Genomic DNA, 23,049 nt, shown 5'->3' with positions numbered 1-23,049 from the left:
CATTCAACAAGGCCATTTGAAAAGCTTTCCCATGACTCCTCTAAACTTTGAAATAATCTTGAAGTCAACTGAAACTATATTTTGTGATGTTTTATATTAGCACAGTAGATTTCATCAGCCAGAACTCATATAGAGAGAAATCTCTTAATCTTTGATTTCCTGCAGACTGCCTTTAATTCCTAGATTTAAAAATATTAATTGAAAATATAGAGTTTATTTCCATTTGTGATTTATATTATTTCTGTAATCAAAAGCCACCAGTAGTGTTTCATTTAAAAATTGCTAAGCTGGATTTCATTTTAAGGACATAACAGAAGGAATAAAAGACTAACTTTCACTCTTTTATTCAACTTATTTATTCAGGGAGTCACTAAAACCAGAATTTAAAATCTATTTAGTTGACCCACTAAAAGTTGATGTGTTTTATTCCTGTCATTTTTTTTTCCTTTTCCTGATCATTTTTTTTTTTTTTTTTTTACTGAACTACTGATGGGTAATCCTGCTTCTGCCACTGGGAAACAGGTTATTTTACCACATTCAACATTCCAAGTTTTTTTTCCAGTCATTAATTTTTTATATTTAGTTTGTATTATGACATCAAGTTTAGCCTTATGGATTACTTTCAATCCTTCTAGGGTGTTTACAGATTAACTTTGTTTTTGAAATATGTAAATACTAAGAGAACATTCCATTTAATACTGTTTTTATTAAATTTACTTTAGAAGCAAAAATCAGAGAAATCACATATTTTCTAAATCCTGGGTTCTATGTACAGCAGGTGGGCAATGGCAAATAAGCTTTTTAATGATGGGCTTCATTTGGCAAACGCAGTTTTATTTTGTCTGGATCATTATGGCGTGTAAGTATTTTGGGCCCCAGAATGCCAATAAATAGAGCCCCATTTGGAGCTGTGATCAAGATGGCTAAAAATGCTACTGTCATCACATCCTTTGAATAGGGTATCAAGTTGAAATTGGAGAGCCTTGCTGTTTCTAGAGCCAGAGGACCTAAAACAGCCTGCATGTAGGGATGAAATGGGACATAAAGAAAAATGTTAATCAAAGTTAACATATAATAACAGTAGATGGCTCTGCTAAAATAAATAAAATTTACATTAGACTGTTGGAAAAAAAGAGAAGACTAAAAATGAGGGCTTTTCATACATTACTCATCTGTTCTATGTTCTTTTTTTTGAGAGAGGAGAGAGAGAGAGAGAGAGAGAGAGAGAGAGAGAGAGAGAGAGAGAGAGAGAGAATTTTTAATATTTATTTTTTAGTTCTTGGGGGACACAACATCTTTGTTTGTATGTGGTGCTGAGGATCGAACCTGGGCCGCACGCATGCCAGGAGAGAGTGCTACCGCTTGAGCCACATCCCCAGCCCCTGTTCTATGTTCTTTCTAGCAAATATTATGTGGAGGAAGAGAGTACCAGTGACAAATCAGTGTGCAGATATTTTGGGACTGATTTTGTACTCCTGTCCCTTTAGGTTTCCCATGTTCAAATTTCTCTTTTGTGTGTTCAAATTGCCCTCAGAACCTTGCCAGTTCTAAGTGAACCAAAATTTTGCTTGGTTGCCTTTACCACACACCACTAGGTTCTTGGCTGCAACAAGAGAATGAAAATATTGAGGTTTCTCAGCATTCTCAAGGATTTGCTGCTCTTACTGTTCTTCCACCTTGGGATACAGAACTGAGAAGAGGTTTAGAATCTGGCAAACTGAGTTTGACTTCTGTTTTTGCAGCAACCAGACGAGTGATCTTTTAAAAGTGGCTCAAGTTCCTTGACTGAATTAATTGTAAAAATAATAACATAATATTTACTTCACTGGATGGTTGTGGGAATTAAATATGAAAATGCAAAGAACACCTGGCACATAGTAGGTTTTCAGATAATTTTGAGTTTTACTCTTTCCACTTGCTCCTCATTCCCTCCAGGAAATGGATGTCTTTGAATTCTGTTACAGAATGAACTTACTTAGTCATATCTTTCTCCCTGTAGGTAATCTTCTATTATATTTATTTTTAGTAACATAAAACAAAAGCCTTTTTTTGTGTGTGTGTGTGATACTAAGGATTGAACTTAGAGGTCTTTCCCATTGAGATATATCCCTCTCTCTTTTTTAATTTTAATTTTTATGTAGAGACAGGGTCTTCATAAATTACCCTGATTGGCTTTGAATTCTCCTGATTAACCTACCGATTGCTAGAATTACAGATGTTCCCCACCTTGGAGGCATAACCCTCTTTCTTTATATTTATCTATCTAGGCAAGAAATTGCCTTGACATTTTTAGGAATTAAATATAAATATATCTTCTATGGAGATGCAAAGTAATGGCATCATGGTAGAAACATTTCATCTGAGATGGGACATTATGGCAAAAGAAGCCCTCAATTTAAGATTAGTTTCCATATCCAAAATCAGTGATTAAAGTTGGTATTGTTTTTGTTAACTTTCTGTTTACCGAGCAAAAGCCATTGTGCTAGATGCCAGGAAGAAAAAGATAAATTATACGGAAAATCAACTTTAAAGAATCTTAAGTTTAGAAAAGAACATTAAACATTTTGAACATGAAAGAACAGTCAAGAAACAATTACTAATAAGAGATGATGATGGCGATAATGGTGATACTAATATTAATTTTTACATAGTTATATAGAATTTGTCATATGTTAAGTACTCTTCTTTTCTGGTAGTGGGGATTGAACCCAGGGGCACTTAACCACTAAGCCACATTCCCAGCCCCTTTTATTCTTTTAATTTTGAGACAGGGTCTTGCTAAAATGCTTACGGCCTCACTAAATTGCTGCAGCTGACTTTGAACTTGCAATCCTCCGGGATTACATCAAGTATTTTTTCTTCTTCTTCTTCTTCTTTTTGTTAATATTCTTAGTTGTAGATGGACACAATACCTTCATTTTATTTATTTATGTGGTGCTGAGGATTAAAACCAGTGCCTTACATGTGCGAGGCAAATGCTCTATCACTGAGCTATAGCCTCAGCCCTCAAGTAGTATTCTTAAAGCTGTACATTTATTAATTTTATTCATTTATTTAATCATCTTGATAACTCTATAGGAACTACCAGGAGGTGATAAATGATTCACACTTAATGACTGAGGTTTAGTGTTATTTCTTTAGAAGAATCCAATTAGTAAACTGATTTTACATTTGTGAACTAAATTCTTTATTTACTCTCTTGATATCTTCTATTTTTCCATTCTAATTTTCATCAGTATCTTTAAATAGAGAAATAAGAGAAAGGACTGAAGCTTTGTCAGTTTTATTTTAGCAGCAAAGAATGGAGGGGAAAAAAGGAAAGAAAAGAATAAAATACAGTAGGACTTGAGTGGGTGTTTCTTCTCATACCTTCTTTAAAATTATTACCTATAAAACTGAAAGTGTAGGGGCTGGGGTTGTGGCTCAGTGATAGAGTGCTCGCCTAGCATGCACAAGGCACAGTGTTCGATTATCAGCACCTCATAAATGTAAAATAAAGATATTATGTCCACCTAAAACTTAAGAAGAAATATTTTTAAAAAACCTGCAAGTGTAGAAATGGAAAAAGCAATCATGAAATTCATTTGGAGGAATAAGAGACCCAGAATAGCCAAAGCAATCCTTAGCAAGAAGAGTGAAGCAGGTGGCATCACAATACCAGACCTTAAACTATACTACAAAGCTATAATAATAAAATGGCATGATATTGGCACCAAAATAGGCATGTAGACCAATGGTACAGAATAGAAGACACAGAGACAAACCCATATAAATACAGTTATCTCATACTAGACAAAGGTGCCATATATAGTGGAGGAAAAATAGCCTCTTCAATAAATGGTGCTGGGAAAACTGGAAAGCCATATGCAGCAAAATGAAACTAAACCCCTATCTCTCCCCATGCATAAAATCCAACTCAGGTGGATCAAGGACTTATGAATTAAATCAGAGACCCTGTGCCTAATGGAGGAAAAAGTAGGCCCAAATCTACATCACATTGGATTTTTAGGCCCTGGCCTAAAATAAAAATAAATAATAAAATATTAAAATAAAATAAATAATAACATTGTTAACAAGACTCCTAAAGTGCAAGAAATAAAAATTAAGAATCAATAAGTGGAATCGATTCAAACTAAAAAGCTTCTTCTCAGCAAAAGAAACAATAAATGAGATGAAGAGAGAGCCTACATTTTGGGAGGAAATTTTTGCCACATGCGTGTCAGATACAGCACTAATCTCCAGGATAGATAAAGAATTAAAAAATCTTAACATCCAAAAAACAAAAACAAAAACAAAACCCCAAAACAACCCAATCAATAAATGGGCCAAGGAACTGAACAGACACTTCTCAGAAAATGATATACAATCAATCAATAAATATACGAAAAAATGTTCAAAACCTTTAGCAATTAGAGAAATGCAAATCAAAACTACTCTGAGATTTCATCTTACTCCAGTCAAATAGCAGCTATTAAAAATACAAGCAATAATAAATGTTGGCAAGGATATGAGGGAAAAGGCACACTCATACACTACTGGTGGGACTGCAAATTGGTGCAACCTATCTGGAAAGTAGTATGGAGATTTCCTTGGAAATCTGGGAATGGAACCACCATTTGACCCAGCTATCCCACCACTCAGTCTATATCCAAAGGACTTAAAATCAGCATGCTGTAGAAACACATCCACATCAATGTGTATAGCAGCTCAATTCACAATAGCTAGACTGTGAAACCAAACTAGATGCCCTTCAATAGATGAATGGATTAAAAACAAAACTATGGTATATATACACAATGGAATATATCTCAGCATTAAGAGAAAATAAAATAATGGCATTTGCAGGTAAATGTATGGAGTTGGAGAATATAATGCTAAGCAAAGTAAGCCTATCCCAAAAAAACAAAGGCTGAATGTTCTCTCTAATAAGTGGATGCTGATCCATAATGGGGGGAGGTGATTGAAAAAAATGGAGGAACTGTGATTGGGCAAAGGGAGGGAGGGGAAGGAAGGGTGCACAGGGGCAGGAAAGATAGTGAAATGAGATGGACATCATTACCCTAGGTACATGTATGACTGCACATATGGTGTGAGGATCCTTTACAACCAGAGAAATGAAAATTAGTGCTGTAACTATGTACAATGAATCAAAATGCATTAGATACATATGTATACCTAATTAGAATAAATAAATAAGTACAATTTTAAAAATGAGCAAACAAAATAATTGCAAGTGTATCATTGGAAGGAGGGAGAATAGAGTAATAGATATTTCTTTTGTAGATTAATTATTATTTTAACCTCCATGGCAGAGGTTAAAAACAGTTATCATTATTAATATTGCTTGAAGGTAAAATAAAATAAATAATAACATTGTTAACTGAGAACTTCTCATGTGCCAGAGATTATGCTAAGCACTTTGCATGGATTATTTAATTAATCCTCACAACACCACTCTGCAGTAGATGCGCAGATATCACTGTGAAATGAGCAGATTGAGGCACTAAGAAATTAAGAAGTAATTTAGCTGAGGTTAAAGTTAAGTAACAATATTTAAAAGAGAAAGACTACTTTTAATGAGCCTGCTTTTGTAACCATGATATCAGAGAATTTGTTGCATGGAAATTTATAACCTTCTGTTTTGAAAACAATAGAGAAAAAAATCCAGAAAATTAAAGTATTTTGTTGCCAGGTTAAGCAGTCTAACAAGTAGCAATATCTTTTAATAGGAGGAGAATATCACTGAATAATAGGGCAAAACTATAATGTCTCTCTCTTCTTTCATTCATTTTGTAAGCATTCTACATTCCTCCTGCCTTTTAATGACTATTAAATCCTAGGGGAAAAAACTAAAAAAAAACAAAAAACAACAAAAAAAAAAAACCCAAACAGAACACCAAAAACTAGATACTGTCCCTATCATTCCTATGTAATATATTGAGGGAATTTGATTATTAATCAAATAATCATCAAAATAAATGCATAATTAAAAATTTCAAAGGCATTCATGTGGTGGAGTGATTGGTAAGGTTAGGAAAGATACCCTTTCTTTAGGAAAGATAAAAAAAAAACACCAAAAGTACTCCTACTTTAAAATCAAAACATTTAACTCTATAATATTCAGCAAAATATAAAATATTTTCTTATTTTATATTTTAGGAAAGTAGAAAAATATTTGTATAAAATTTAGGAAGTATTTGTCATGAAAAGTACATTTAAAATTTTCAGACTAAGTGCTTTTGAAACATTTTTTAAAAGTTCCATTAATTTTAATAAACAGTTATCAATCAAGCATTTTAAAAGTAAGGTTAAATATCACATATTTTGTGCATTTTGTGATTGGAGTAACATTTTTCTTTAAGAATTATAAAAAATAATCAAGATTAAAATTATTACAATGACTTGCTATTTCTTACCTGGACTGTTGCTTTGGGTAACCACGCTAAAGCAATAAATATTTTCTCCTTAAAAGTAAAACCAGCAAAACACATCAATACAAATGTCATTAAAATTCGAACACACACTGCCAAACTCAAGGTAATAACACACAGCCCTGTAACAGATACAAACAAACATAAATACCAAAATAATTGAGAAGAAATGGTTATGTCTAGAGATACTATTTCTAAAACTTTAAAAATGTCTTAAAGCTGTTGCTACTTTATGTCTACTTTTCTGTAAAAATAATAATTATAAGCAGCCGGCCGAGGTGGTATGTGCCTGTGATCCCAGTGGCTTGGGAGGCTGAGGCAGGAGACTCTTGAGTTCAAAGCCAGCCTCGTCAATTCAGCAAGGCTCTAAGCAACTCAGTGAAACCCTGTCTTTAAATAAAATACAAAATAGTGCTGGGGATGTGGCTCAGTGGTCAAGTGGCCCTGAGTTGAATCCCCGGTACCAAAAAGAAAAAAATAATAATTATAAAGAATGCAAATATGATTGAAACTTTGGCATAATGGTGGGAGTTCCATGAAAAATGAGACAGAAGACATTTACTTTATTCTGAACTAATAGAATTTGAATTGAACTTCTGCAATTCTGAACTAATAGACATTTTTTGGAATACTCTTAAATGAAAATATCTGGTGGTATCTATATTCATCTAAGAAAATAAATCTTAATCTTTATTTCATCAGATCACTCAGGGAAGATATTAAGTAATATGTTTGGTTAGAAAACAAAAACCAGGGCTGGGGGTGTGGTTTAGTGGAGGAGCACTTGCCTAGCACGTGTGAGGCGCTGGGTTCATTCCTCAGCACCACATAAAAATAAATAAATAAAGGTATGGTGTTCATCTACAACTAAAAAATTAGCATAACAAAAAACAGATAACTAAAAGCAAAACCAAAACCAAAACCAAATAGGGTCAAGGAAGAGCAAATACATTACATTATCATGAGTTTCTAAAGAAGGTCTTTGTAGTCAAAGATACATTATTAGAAAAAATAAAGTATTTATAACTTTCTTAAATATTTTTGAATCTTATATCTTTTGTGCTTTAATTATTCTTACCAATAGTATTTGGTTCAAGAGATGAAACAGCTACTTCTGATCCAACTAAACCAAAAAGAAGAGGCTGAAAAACATTCCAGGTTTGTGCAACAATATTTTGGACCTTAATCTGTGTAAAAAAGAAATATATATTTATAGTTATTGGGTAAAGATAGTTGCATTTGAGAATTTACTGTGTTTTTAATTTGTTCTAATTAGTTATACATGATAGTAGCATGCATTTTGACACATAATACATAAATGGGGTATAACTTCTCATTCTTCTGGTTGTACATGATGTAGAGTTACACTGGTTGTGTAATCATATATGCATATAGGGTAATAATGTCTGATTCATTCTACCATCATTCCTACCCCTATAACCCCCCCTTCAATTCCCTATTACTTCTATTCTTCTATTTTTTCCTAGCCAACTTTCCCTATTATGAATTAGTATCTGCTTATCAGAGAAAACATTCAGCCTTTGGTTCTTTGGGATTGGCTTATTTTGCTTAGCACAATATTCTCCAGTTATTCTTAAAGTTACTCTTAAAATTTAATAAACTTAAGATATTTTATTTTTAGGAGAAATGTTAAAACCTAATTAATAAAAATTGAGTAGGTTAATTTTTGTGCAATTATTTCTTTGTAAGATAACTGAACTGAGAGAATCATATTATGCCTGATGAAAGCATACCCAGCTCATGAAAACATTTGAGCTCTTGGAAAGAAGTTGAGAAGACCTCTACTAACAATGAACCTGAAACCCACTGCAATGAGAGTGAATACCGAGATGCTATAAACTGCTAGGAAAAAAAAAAATTTGGTCCTCTATTTTAGGTCTGCTTCCAAAGGACTCATATTGATTACCTCAACGTTATTTTTTCCTTGGGCTGGGGTTGTAGCTTAGTGGTGGAGTGCTAGCCTAGCATGTATGAGGCACTGGGTTTGATCCAAAAATAAATAAATAAAATAAAGGTATTGTGCCATCTACAACTAAAAATAAATAAATTAATTAAAAAAATGTTTTCCCTTAATACTAAAACAAAATGTTTATTAGATTCTTCTTTAGTTGCCAGTCTGTCTCCCCTTTCTGGGAAGGATTCCCTCCCAGTGCCACTTCCCAATGAAAAGATTAAAGGAAAGGTGCCATTTGGCATAACAGCATGCTAACTCTTCTCCAGGATTTGGGATGAAAAGATTTTAGTCTCCATCTGGGCTTGTCATCGTATAGAATGTACATAAGAATTCTGATGACTCTTGCTTAGGACACAAACTATCTTTATAACATTTTCCTTTAAGATTGAGCTTTCTGATTAAAACTTATTTGATTGTAAAAGTTAAAAAAAGTAAAAACAAAAACAATTATTATTATTTCTTCTTTATAGCATATTATCCTATTTATTTTAATCTTTAAACTATTCATTTTAATCTCTTTTATCATATACAAAGGAATTCTTGTAGTTTTCATTTTACTTTTAACTTTTATTCATTCATTTAAAAAATTTTTAGTTTCTATTTTTTAGTTGTAGATGGACACGACTTTATTTTGTTTGTTTATTTTTATGTGGTACTGAGGACCGAACCCAGTGCCTCACACTGAAGGGCAAGTGCTTCACCACTGAGCCATAACCACAAGCTCCTATTTCATTCATTATTAACCACTTAATTAATTCTATAATCATGATTATATTGGACTACATTTTGGGTCTACATTTTGGGTAGGGAACTTCTCAAGCTGATTATAAAATTAATCTAAGAAAGAATAATGGGCAGAAATAGCCAAGAAATACATTAAGAAGCAGTTTAATGGGGATAATTTCTATATTAGATTTTGAGACATAAAACTGCAGTGATTTAAATTAGATTGGTATTGGCATAAGTTCAGAATTTAACTAATGTTAAAATATGTACTTAGCAAAACTGAATAATTGCTGGGCATAGTGGCATATGCCTGTAATCCCAGTTACTCAGGAGGCTGAGGCAGGAGGATTGCAAGTTTGAGGCCAGCCTCAGCAACTTAGACCCTGTCTCAAATGATAAAAAGAACTGGAGATGTAGCAGTGGTAAAACACACCTGGGTTCAATTCCCAGTACCAAAACAAAAACAAAATAAAAACTGAACAATTAATGGGTTAATAAACAAATAATTGAAAACTGAGTAGCCAATATGTGTATGTATATATGTATATACATACATGTGTGTTTATGCATATCTATTATATATAAGTATATGTGTGTGTCTATGAATACATAGACACACAGAGGTATTCCTATAGCATTACTTTACAGCATTCACAAAGATAAATTCCAGATGGATTAAAAAACTAAATGCAGAAACAAAATAAACAAGCAATAACTACCAAAGTATTAGATGACAATATAAAAATAGTATATCTTTATGATGTTTATAATCTTTTAATCTTGGATGAGGAAGTCCTTAAACAAGATGTAGAATCCAGAACCATAAAGGAAAAAATGGATGTGTGGCTATAGAAAATTTCACTTCCACATAAAATACAGCATAAACAAAGTTGAAGATAAGCAAAAATTATATGAATATTTTATACACACACACACACACACACACACACAGTAGTCCTAGCATATGGTGAAACTATAAATTAGAAGCAAAAGGCATAGGAATAGGAATAGGCCAAGAATTCAATAGGTAGTTAATGAAGAATACATGAAGTTTTGTCCACTACTAATTAGAGAAATGTAAATAAAGAAAAATAACATAATATAGATTTTTAGTCATCTGATCATTAAAAAATAGAACTGAGATATTAGATACTCTCTATAATGTTGGCAGGAGTGTAATTTAACAGTACCCAGCAAAATAAAAACAGACTATTTCTTAACATAGACATTCTATTTCCAGGAAATTAATCCTACAGAAGTATTTATATACATGGAAAGTACTTTTATATATGCAATAAGACACATGAACAAGATTGTTCCTAACAGTACCACCTGTATCAAAAAACTGAAAGATCTAAATGTTTACAAATGAAGGTTCGGTCAGAACAAATGCTTAATTTGGGGAAGGAGTTGGATATTTAAGAATGTGAGGGATGAAGGAAACTTTTACATTTTATTCTATATGTTTTAATCTTTTATGAATGTTTTCATGGATTAGTTGAACAAATAAAATTTTAACGAAGAAAATAATTAAGTTAATTAAAATCATATTATATTACATAATATTTTGGGAAGAGTGAAGTCTGATACTATAACTCAACTTTTGATTGCATTTTAGTTTATTTCCAGGCACTTTTTGTAAATATTTTATTTCCTTGATTGATTCATACACTTCCTTGAGGAAATAAAACATCTTTCAAGTAGAGCGGGGAGATTTTCTAAATGTCGATTAGAGATATAAAAATTAATTATCTTTAAAAAATGATGTATTAAAAATATTCACCTTATCTTTGGACCATTTTGTCCCTGCAAGGAAAGATGACACTAGTGTGCATAATCCTCCAGATCCATGTAAACCAATACGTTGACTGCCTAAGACAGCAGAAATACACATACTCAAAATAAGGAATGCCCTCTTCAATGAAAGTTTTTCCTAGAAATAGATATTTAAAATTTGTTTTATATTAAATATATAAGATTTGGCATTATCTATCATTTATTTTTGACCCTTTGCTATCAAGTCTCTAAATGCTGTATTAAGTAGTATCTAAAATGTTGATTTTCTTCCTCACTAAATATTTCAGCACACTTGTTACCAAGTAACAAAATTTGCAAACTTTAAACTTTCATCTTCTGATACATCTCTGAGAGTGACATCAGTAAAATTGTTATAATATTTCAACTGAAAGCAAAGAAAGGATAACCCCATATAGTCTTCAGTTCCATATATTCAATGAATTCTTAAAATATATATATATATATTTTAATATCTCTTCAGTCAAAGTAACAGCTACAGGTAGGTCAGGATGGGAATTACAGGAATAAGAGTAATGGCACATGCTTTCGGGAAGGAAAGGCTTATGTTTAACAGTGTTGCCTTTGTCAAAGGACAGCAAGAGCAAATTTAAGTCAGAAAATAAAGTAGAGGTAAGTGGGAACCTATCTTCTCCCAATGTGTTTAAAGGAAAATTTAGGGAAAAGTATTAGGAAAAACTGACAAATATCAATAGGCAATTTGTGGGAAAGGGGTGAAACAGAATGAAGAGGGATACCTTCAGGTAGGTACACTTTTCTGTAACTCTTTATTCATCAGAGACATCAATCAAGGCCATTGACCTGTATCAGTCACTACTGTGTTCAATTTTAAGAACTGAATAGGGGCGATGAAGATTACTTTGGGAGAAGAGAGTAAGTATGAAATTTAATATTTCAAAGCTCTTCCCAAAGTTCAAATTGTGGAAAGAAATGTCTAATACCAGATGATATGGTTTGGATGTTGAATGCCTCCCAAAAGCCCACGTGTTAAAAGACTTGCTCACCAATGTGGGGCTATTGGGAGATGGTAGAAACTTTGAGAGGTGGGGACCTTGTGGGAGTCTTCAGACCATTAGGGAGTATGCTCACAAAGGGGACTGTTGGACCCCTGTTCCCTTCCTATCGTTCTTTTGCTCCCTGGATCATGATGTAAATGGTTTTGCTCTGCCATATGTGAGCCATGATATACTGCCATGCTACACATCCAAATTCATGGGTCCAATTGATTGGACATCTCAAAAACTGTTAGCCAAAATAAACTTTTTCTTCTATAATTTAATTATCTCAGGTTCATAATAGTGATAGAAAGCTAATTATTACTCTGTAATGTTACACAACAGGTTAACTTTTTTATTTACCTGATCAGCACTTGGAAAATATCGAATAAAACATCCCAAAACAGTTCCTACCAGCACACCAACAAGTACGTCCCGCAAAGATGACAGAATATTATCAATTACACCACCTGTAAGGGCACACAATAAGGGAAACTTTTCACAGAGAAATATTTTCACACACACTATACATCAGAAAATCAAAGCTACGTGATTTGAAGAAAGGTAACATTTTACAGAAAAAAAATACACAAAATTGGACCTTTAGTAGTAATATATGTGAAAACCTATTTAGATCTACTTGAAATTAAATGTGTACTTCCAAACAATTTAACAAGTACACACATCTCAGAACTTTCCATTGTAAACAAAGAAGTAATAAGTTACAACAGGTTCACTTTAGCCACCCTAAACTACAAGATCAGGTAAGCTAAAGAACAGAAAGAGACTAACAAGGAAGTATTTATAGCACCTACTTAGCAAATGGCTTTTCTGATGTGATGTGCTATTATGCAAAATAAATAAATAAATAAATCATTTAAAAAGAACAGCAACACTCTGCAATCTGCATTTGGGGTAAAATTGGGGGTTCATAACCCACTTCAGTCCAATGTATGAAGTATGTTATGTCAAGAGCTTTGTAATGTTGTGAACAACCAATTAAAAAAAAAAACAGCAACAATGTAAAATAATTTTATTCCTGGGTCAATCCTAGAAATAGCTATGGGTTGATTGAGTTTCCAATATATTTTATGTCCATGGATATAATATTTCCATATTTGTAGTTCTTAACAATAAAATATAATAAACAAACAAAAACATGTTATCCTCAGTTAGAAAAACAGTTCAGTTCTCCTCTGGGTATTGAATTAGCCAAAGTATGTAAGTATTTATTTTAGAAACATTTTTCCATTAAAAGTAATAGAAACAGAGTAATTCCAGCAAAATGATAGACAGGAAAGCCCCAACCATTGATGTCCCACAAAGACATTGACTGAATAATGGTCCAATAAGTTACAATATATGGTCCAAACTCCTTTAAGGAACTCCATAAGAAAATTAAGAAGTTGTAGTAACTTAGGCAAATGCAATGCCAAGAACAGTGGCATGGAAACTAGTAAAAACAGATACGACATGATACCTATGATGGTCCTTACCCAAACATGTACAGGATGGCAAGTCTGGGAGAAAATACCCAACTTGCCACTTCTCTACTGAAAGGGAAAGAGAATGTTAGAACTTTAGGAGGTTGCCTGAGGTACTTGTCTATCTTATTTGGCTCCAAACCTGCATATTTTGAACATACCTGAGTGCTGCTGAGAACAAAGGAGAGGTCAGAGCCACGGACAACAGAGGGAACAAAAGCTCCAGAAAAAGAAACTGGAAAACCTCTCTAAATGGAATATTACTTGCATACACCAAAGAGGATGCATCCCAGAAAAAGTTTAAGAAGCCCTCAGAATTGATAGCCAGGCTAATTAGTGAAAGTCTTTTGTATGAAGTCATTCAATAAAGACTGGGAATGGTGGAAGTGTTTTCAAATGATAAATCCCTGCAAAAAAAAAAAAAAAATAGCAAGGCATACAAAGAAACATTAACCAAACTAAAGGAGCAAACTAAATCTCCAGATCTTAAAGAAATAGATATCTGTGAATTATTTGACAAAAATGCAAAAAAAACTATCTTAAAGATATTCTATGAGAACATTAATAGCCAACTAAATAAAGTCAGGAAATGATGCATTAAAAATGAGAATAACAACAAAGAGATAGAAACTATAAAAAAGAACCATATAAAAATTTCAGGACTAGCAAATATAATAACTAAATGGAAAAATTCACTAGAGGTGTTCAATGGTAGACTGTATCAAGCAGAAGAAAGGTTCAGTGAAATGGAAGATCGTTTATTTGAAATTATTATCATTTAAAAAAATTTTTTAGTTGTAAATGGACACAATACCTGTATTTTATTTATTTTTATGTGGTGCTGGGGATAGAAACCAGTGCCTCATGCATGCTAGGCAAGGGTTCTACCACTGAGCCACAACCCCGGCCCTCATTTGAAATTACTGAGTCAGAAGAGAGAGAAAAAAAAGTAAAGAACAACATAGAGAGCATAAAGGACTTACAGAATGCCATTAGTAAGATCCAAATATTTATTGTGGATGTTTCAGAAGGGGGAAAGAGTGAGAAAGGGGTAGAGAGCAAATTAAAGGAATAATGGCCCTAAGTTTTCCAAATTTGAGGGGAAATGGTCATATACAAATTTAAGAAACTCAAAGAACTTCACGTGGGATAAACTCAGAGACCTAAAATGAAGCACTGTAATCAAAATGTAAAAGACAAAGAGGGAAATTTGAAAGCAGCAAGAGAAATGTAACTTGTCATATGTAAGGAATGTTCTATAAGATATTAGCAGAATTCTCTGTAGAAGCCCTGCAAGTCAGAAAATGGTGGGATAGTATATTCAAAGTGCCAAAAGTAAAAAAAAAAAAAAAACTGCTAACCAAGAAAAGTATATTCTGCAAATCTGTCTTTCAAAAATGAAAAGGAGGCTCTCTGCTTCTCCTCATTTGTCAGACAGCTGCATCTTCTCATCTTGTGCAGTGCTAGCTACATCCCTGAGACATGATGATGAAGGTCAGAGTGAATGGATTTGCTTTCAACTCTAGCAAAGTGATATTGTTGCCATCAATGACCTCTTTATTGACCTCAACTACACCTTCTACATGTTCCAGTATGATTTCACTCATGGTAAATTCAATGGCGCAATCAAGGCTGAGAACGGGAAGCTTGTCATCAATGGAAAATCCATCTCTATCTTCCAGGAATGAGATCTTGCCAACATCAAATGGGTGATGCTAGTACTGAATATCTTGTGAAGTCCATTGGTGTCTTCACTACCATGGAGAAAGCCAGGGCTCATTTGAAGAGTGGTGCTCCATCTCTGCCCCTTCTGCTGATGCCCCCATGTTTATGATGGATGTGAACCATGAGAAGTATGACCACTCCCTTAAGATTGTCAGCAATGCCTCCTGTACCACCAACTGCTTAGCCACCCTGGCCAAGGTCATCCATGACAACTTTGGCATTGTGGAAGGACTCATGACCACAGTTCATACATCACTGCTACTCAGAAGACCACAGATAGCCCCTATGGGAAACTGTGGCATGATGGTCTTGGGGCTTCCCAGAATATCATCCCTGCATCCACTGGTGCTGCCAAGGCTGTGGCCCTGAAGTGAATGGGTAGCTCACTGGCATGACTTTCCATGTGCCCACCCCCAAAATGTCAGCTATGTATCTGATCTGTCACTTTGGGAAAGCTATCAAATATGATGACATCAAGAAGGTGGTGAAGCATGCATCACAGGGCCACCTCAAGGGCATCCTGGGCTATACTAGGGACCAGGTCGTCTCCTGAGACTTTAACAGTGATACCCACTCTTTCACCTTCAATGCTGGGCTGGCATTGCCTTCAATGACCACTTTGTCAAGCTCATTTCCTGGATTGACAATGCATTTGGCTACAGAAACAGGATTATGGACCTTATGATCCATATGGTCTCCAAGGAGTAAGAGCCCCTGGACATCTGCCCCAGCAAGAACACAGAGGAAGAGAGAGGCCCTCAGCTGCTGGAGAGTCCCTGCCCCTAACTCAGTCCCTTCTCCTCTCAATTTCCATCTCAGATCCCCTGAAGAAGGAGGCTTAGGGAGCCCTACTGTCACATACTATCAATAAAGTTCACTGCACCCAGCCAAACAACAACAACAACAACAAAACAAAACAAAAAAACCCAAAAAGAATTCCCCAGATAAATAAAAACAGAAAGTTCATCACTAATAGAGCTGCCTTACAGGAAATGGTAAGGGAGTCAGTCCTTCTAGTGGAAATAAAATAATATTAGACAACAATACCCAAGCTTACAAAATATAAACTCTTATATTAAAGGTAAATATATAAATAAATATAAAATCCTAATACTGTCATGGTGGCAAGTAAAGAACTTTTAATTCAGTTATAGAATTTAAAAGACAAAATGAAAAAATAACTTTTAAACTATGAGAATGACCATACAATGTAAGAAGATATAATAGGTTAATCAATAACATAAAATGCAGGGAAATAAATGTAGACTTTTTACATATTATTGAAATTATACTGTTATCAGTTTAAAATAGATTGTTATAATTGTAAGATGTTTTCTATAATTATAAAATAACCACAAATAAAGTACCTATGGAAGATACACAAATGAAAGAAGAAAATCAGAACATGTCATTACAAAAATAAAACATAACAATGAAACACAAAGTAAGGAAGCAAGAGAGGAAAAGAGGGATGAAATAGGTACAAGAAAGAGAAAACAATTAATAAAATGGCAAAGGTATGTCTTTCTCCGGTATTAATCACTTTGGATGCTAATGAATTAATTCCACAATCAAAAGATATAATTGACTGAATAGATTAAAAAGTCAAGATTAAAATGTATGATCTCTACAACAAACTCACTTTAGATCTAGGGAAACACAGAAGCTGAAAGGGAAAGGATGAAAAAAAAGATATTCCAAATAAAATGGTAACCAAAAAAGGACAGAGGTGTTCATACTTATAATAAACAAGATAAGCCTTAAGTCACATGCTACTATAAGAGATGAGGACTTTATATAATGATTAGAAGGCCAATTCATGGGGAATACAACAATTATAAATATAAATGTACCTAGAAGCAGAGCATCCAAATATATGAAGCTAAGTTTGAGAGAACTGAAGGAAGAACTAGCCATGCCAGAATTGTAGGAAATTTTAATAGTCTACTTTCAATAATAGCAAGAACAACTACAGTGTCATGGTTTGGATTTGAGGTGTCCCTTAAAAGCTCCTGTTTCTGCAGAAATATTCAGAGGTAAAGCCACTGTGATTGTTAAGAGCTGCAATCTAATCAGTCTATTCAGGTTTGAATGGACAGGGTGGTAACGCTAGGCAGGTGGGGAATGCTTAGAGGAGGTGGGTCTCTGAGGGTGTACCCCGGAATCACATACCTTCCCTGGCCCTGATATAATGGAGATTAGGGCCTACATTTTCTTCTATTAGATGCAGGGTCTGTGGTTGTATTCCTAAGTTCTTGATCCATTTTGAGTTGAGTTTTGTGCATGGTTAGAGATAGAGGTTTAATTTCATTTTGTGGGATATGGATTTCCAGTTTTCCCAGTACCATTTGTTGAAGAGGCTATCTTTTCTCCAATGCATGTTTTGGTGCCTTTGTCTAGTAGGAGAGAGCTGTATTTATGTGGGTTATCCTCTGTGTTCTCTATTTTGTACCACTGGTCTACCAGTCTGTTTTGGTGCCAATACCATGCTGTTTTTGTTACTATTGCTCTGTAGTATAGTTTAAGGTCTGGTATAGTGATGCCGCCTGCTTCACTCTTCCTGTTAAGGATTGCTTTAGCTATTCTGGGTCTCTTATTTTTCCAGATGAATTTCATGATTGCTTTTTCTATTTCTATGAGGAGTGCCATTGGAATTTTGATTGGAATTGGATTAAGTCTGTATATTGCTTTTGGAAGTATTGTCATTTTGATAATATTACTTCTGCCTCTCCAAGAGCAAGGTAGATCTTTCCATTTTATAAGGTCTTCTTTGACTTCTTTCTTTAGGGTTCTGTAATTTTTATTATATAGATCTTTCACCTCTTTCGTTGATTCCCCAAGTATTTTTTATTTTTGAGGCTATTGTAAATGGGGTAGTTTTCCTCATTGCCATTTCTGAGAATTTATCACTGATATACAGAAATGTTTTTGACTTATGGGTGTTGATTTTATATCCTGCTACTTTGCTGAATTCATTTACTAGTTCTAGAAGTTTCCTGGTGAAACTTTTTGGGTCTTCTAGGTATAGAATCATATCATCAGCAAATAGTGCCAATTTTTCTTCTTTTCTATGTGTAGCCCTTTAATTTCTTTCATCTGGCTGATTGCTCTGGCCAGTGTTTCAAGAACTATGTTATGTAGAAGTGGAGAAAGAGGGCTTCCATGTCTTGTTCCAGTTTTTAGAGGAAATGCCTTCATTTTTTCTCCATTTAGAATGATGTTGACCTGGGGCTTAGCATAGATAGCCTTTATGATGTTGAGATATGTTCATGTTATCCCTAATATTTTTAGTATTTTGAACATAAAGGGGTGTTGTATTTTGTCAAATGATTTTTTCTGCACCTATTGAGATGATCATATGATTCTTATCTTTAAGTCTATTGATGTAATGAATTTACATTTATTGATTTCCATATGTTGAACCAACCTTGCACTTCTGAGATGAATCCCATTTGATTGTGGTGCACGATATTATTGATATATTTTTGTATTCGATTTGCCAGAATCTTATTGAGAATTTTTGCATCTATATTTATTAGAGATATTGGTCTGAAGTTTTCTTTATTTGATGTGTCTTTGCCTGCTTTTGGAATAAGGGTGTTATTATGAGTTTGGAAGTGCTGCCTCTTTTTCTATTTCCTGAAATAAGTTGGAGAGTATTGGTATTAGTTCTTCTTTAAAGGTCTTGTAGAACTGGCTGTGTATCCATCCGGTCCTAGGATTTTCTTGGTTGATAGACTTTTGATGGTGCCTGCTATTTCATCACTTGAAATTGATCTGTTTAAATTGTGTATATCATCCTGATTCAATTTGGGCAAATTATATGACTCTAGAAATTTGTTTATGCCTTTGATATTTTCTATTTTATTGAAGTTTTCAAAGTAATTTCTAATTATCTTCTGTATTTCTGTAGTGTCTGTTGGGATATTTCCTTTTCATCATGTATGTTAGTAATTTGAGTTTTCTCTCTCCTTCTCTTCATTAGCAAGGCTAAAGGGTCTGTCAATTTTATTTATTTTTTCAAAGAACCAATTTTTTGTTCTGTCAATTTTTTTAATTTCATTCAGCTATGATTTTAAAATTATTTCCTTTCTTCTTCAGCTTTTGGTGTTGATTTTTTTTTTAGGGCTTTGAGATGTAATGCTAAGTCATCTATTTGTTGACGTTTTCCTTCTTGTAAGGAATGAACTCCATGCAATGAACTTTCCTCTTAGAACTGCTTTCATAGTGTCCCAGAGATTGATATGTTGTATCTGTGTTCTCATTCACCTCTAAGAATTTTTCAATCTTTTCTTTGATATCTTCTGCAACCCATTGTTCATTCAGTAGCATATTATTTAGTCTCCAGGTGTTGGAATGAATTTTATTTCTTATTTTATCATTTATTTCTTTTTTTTTAAATGTCTCCATGTTTTATTTATTTATTTATTTATTTAATTTTATTTTTTTAAAGAGAGAGTGAGAGAGGAGAGGGGGGAGAGAGAGAGAGAGAGAGAGAGAGAGAGAGAGAGAGAGAGAGAGAGAATTTTTAATATTTATTTTTCAGTTCTCGGAGGACACAACATCTTTGTTGGTATGTGGTGCGAGCGCGCTACTGCTTGAGCCACATCCCCAGCCCTTATCATTTATTTCTAATTTCACTCCATTATGATCTGATAGAATGCAGGGTAGTATCTACTTTTTTATATTTGCTAAGAGTTGCTTTGTGGCATAGTGTGGTCTATTTTAGAGAAGGATCCATGTGCTGCTGAGAAGAAAGTATAGTCTCTCACTGAAGGTTGAAATATTCTATATATTTCAGTTAAGTCTAAGTTATTGATTGTATCATTGAGTTCTATAGTTTCTTTGTTCAGCTTTTGTTTGGAAGATCTATCTAGTATTGAAAGAGGTGTGTTAAAGTCAGCTGAAATTATTGTGTTGTGGTCTAGTTGACTCTTGAATTTGAGAAGAGTTTGTTTGATGAATGTAGATACTCCATTGTTTGGGGCATATATATTTATAATTATTAAGTCTTGTTGGTGTAAGATTGCCTTGAGCAGTGTGTAGTTTCCTTCTTTATCATTTTTGATTGACTTTAGTTTGAAGTCTACTTTATTTGATACGAGAATGGAAACCCCTGCTTGCTTCCACAGTCCATGTGAGTGGTATGATTTTTCCCAACCCTTCACCTTCAGTCTGTGGATGACTTTTTCTATGAGATGAGTCTCTTAGAGGCAGGATATTGTTGTTGCTGTTGTTGTTTTCAATCCAATCTGCTAGTGTATGTTTTTTGATTGGTGAGTTTAAGCCATTAACATTCAGGGTTATTATTGAGACATTGACACATGATTTGTATTCCCAGCCATTTTATTTTTGGTATTTATTGTAACTTAGTTTCTCCTCTGATTAGATTTTCCTTTAGTGTAATCCCTTCCTCTGCTGATTTGCATCATTGTTTTTCACTTCCTCTTCTTGGAATATTTTGCTGAGGATGTTCTGTAGTGTAGGCATTCTAGTTGTAAATTCTTTAAAAAAACATTTATTTTTTAATTGCAGGTGGACACAATACCTTTATTTTATTTGTATGTGGTGCTAGGCAAGCTCGCTTCCTCTGAGCCACAACCCCAGCCCTAGTTGTAAATTCTTTTAACTATTTTTTTAATTTTACCATGGAAGGTTTTATTTCATCATCAAATCTAAAACTTAGTTTTGCTGGATATAAGATTCTTGGTTGGGATCCAATTTTCTTTCAGAGCTTGGTATATGTTGTTCCATGATCTTCTGGCTTTGAGGGTCTGGGTTGAAAAATCTGCTGAGATATAAATTGGTCTCTCCCATGTGCAATCTGATTCCTCTATCTTGAGGCTTTTAAGAGTCTATCCTTATTCTGTATGTTAGTCATTTTCATTATAATGTGCCTTGGTGTAGATCTGTTGTAATTTTGTATTTTGGTGTCTTGTAAGCCTCTTGTATTTGGTTTTCCAATTTGTTCTTCATGCTTGGGAAATTTTCTCATATTATCTCATTGAAGAGATTGTGTGTGCATTCCTTTGGTTTGAAACTCTGTGCCTTCCTCTATTCCAATTACTCTTATATTTGGTCTTTTGATGCTGTCCCATAATTCTTAGATGTTCTGTTCATGGTTTCTAAATATCTTCACTGTGTGATCAACTTATTTTCCAGATTGTATACTTTGTCTTTATTATCTGATGTTCTTTCTTTCAAGTAATCTATTCTGTTGGTTATGCTTTCTATTGAGTTTTTTATTGGATTTATTGTATCCTTCATTTCAAGGATTTCTGATTGTTTTTTTTCAGAGTCTGTATCTATATCTTAAAGTAATCTTTTGCTACCTGTATTTGCTCTCTTATTTCATTGTTGGAGTGATCGATTTTTGCCTATATTTGCTTATTTAGGTCATTCTTTAATTCACAGATCATTTTAATTATTAACCTTCTGAACTCCTTCTCTGATATTTCATTAACTTCACTGTCCATAGATTCTGTTATTATAGTTTTCTGGTTTGTTTGGGGCATTTTCCTCCCTTGTTTTTTCATGTTGTCTATGAGTCTTTCTTTCTTGCAGTGTGGATCTGAGATATTACAGTTTCTTCCCTATATTCTTGTAGTGCCCATGCAGATTGTCTGTACCTCACCTTGATGTTGGACTAAAAATAAAGTTAGATCTCAATATCTGCCATGTTTCAAAATATTATTGTACTGAAGATTTAATGTAAAAAATAAAATAAAACCTTCAAAGTCCTTAAAAAGTCATAAAGTTGAAAAGGAATGTTTAAACATGTATCTGCTTGTTTTTTCATGGTCTTTAGTTCTCTACAAATTAGGTTTGGTCTCCTATGATATGTTCCTCCAGCACCCTATACTACATATTATTTATCATATTTGCAATATTTTTTAAAGATAAGTTTCTTCAGAACATGGACATGTCTATTTGCTGTCAGGAGACAGTATAGTATAGCACAGAATAGGTGTTACTCTGGAATCAGACCATTAGATTTATATCTTGGCTCCCTCACCTAGTAGATCTGTGACCTTGAGTAAGTTACCTAACCTCTGTTCTTTCATTTCCTTACCTGTAAATAAGTGGAAATATGGAACTTACAAGTACTAAGAAAGTTCTCAATAGAAACAAATATTGTTGTTCACTGTTTATCCTCAGTATTTGGCACAGTAATTAACATAATGGAAGAGGAACACAAAAAATATTTTTAGAAGGAATGGCTGATACAAATCATGAAAAAATATTGCCAGAATTCACAATTAAAAATTTATAATATCTGAATGACATGCTATAAATAGGAAAACTATAGCATATAAAACAATAAATAGGAAAACTATAGCATATAAAACAAAGGTTATTGTTATTAGTTTTATGCAGAATGTGTGTGTGTGTGTGTGTGTGTGTGTGTATGTGTGTGTTTGTGTGTGTGTGTTACTGAGGTTTGAACCCAGGGGCACTCTACTATTAAGCTACATCTCCAAATTTTAAAAATTTCTGTATTTTGAGACAGAGTCTTGCTAAGTTCCTGAGGGTAGCCTTGAACTTTCGATCTTCCTGCCTAGGTCTCCCAAGTAGCTGGGATTAGAGGCTTGCACCACAGTGCTCTACTTATGCCAAATCTTGATATATCAACAAGAACAAAAGATGAACACATCTATAAGGAATAGGCAAAAAATTTTCAAAAAAAGCAATTTACAAAACATTCCAAAATGCTAATGACCAATAAACATAAACATTTGTCTAACACCACCAGTACATAAAGTATTTAAAGTACTTATTTAAAGAGATCCTACTTTCACCTATCACCTGTCAAATTAGCAAAAATGGAAAAGACTAGTACTATATATTATTTTTTAAAGATAGTATCTCCTTATTGTATCCAGGTTGGCCTCAAACTC

At 33.7% G+C, this 23,049-nt stretch overlaps 1 protein-coding gene and 1 pseudogene across 2 annotated transcripts in view; one reads left to right on the top strand and one right to left on the bottom strand.

Moving 5' to 3' along the window:
- Window positions 1-801: 801 nt before the first annotated feature.
- SLC9B1 (solute carrier family 9 member B1) overlaps window positions 802-23,049 on the bottom strand; it is a gene marked incomplete at both ends in the record, with an annotated part of 57,262 nt that continues 35,014 nt past the window's right edge. The window contains 5 exons of the mRNA XM_081304374.1: window positions 802-1,017; window positions 6,417-6,553; window positions 7,510-7,618; window positions 10,916-11,065; window positions 12,306-12,412. Coding sequence (XP_081160500.1) covers window positions 802-1,017; window positions 6,417-6,553; window positions 7,510-7,618; window positions 10,916-11,065; window positions 12,306-12,412 — 719 coding nt within the window. The remainder of the gene's footprint in view (window positions 1,018-6,416; window positions 6,554-7,509; window positions 7,619-10,915; window positions 11,066-12,305; window positions 12,413-23,049) is intronic.
- On the top strand, window positions 14,909-15,859 carry LOC308654263 (glyceraldehyde-3-phosphate dehydrogenase-like; annotated as a pseudogene). The gene has a single exon. The product of its transcript is annotated as a glyceraldehyde-3-phosphate dehydrogenase-like (transcript).

The sequence above is a fragment of the Spermophilus citellus genome (genome assembly GCF_964194105.1).
Source record: "Spermophilus citellus genome assembly, chromosome: 8".
NCBI classification, from domain to species: domain Eukaryota; kingdom Metazoa; phylum Chordata; class Mammalia; order Rodentia; family Sciuridae; genus Spermophilus; species Spermophilus citellus.
The sequence above is the reverse complement of the archived record's forward strand: the minus strand, read 5'-3'. Positions and strand labels throughout refer to the sequence as shown.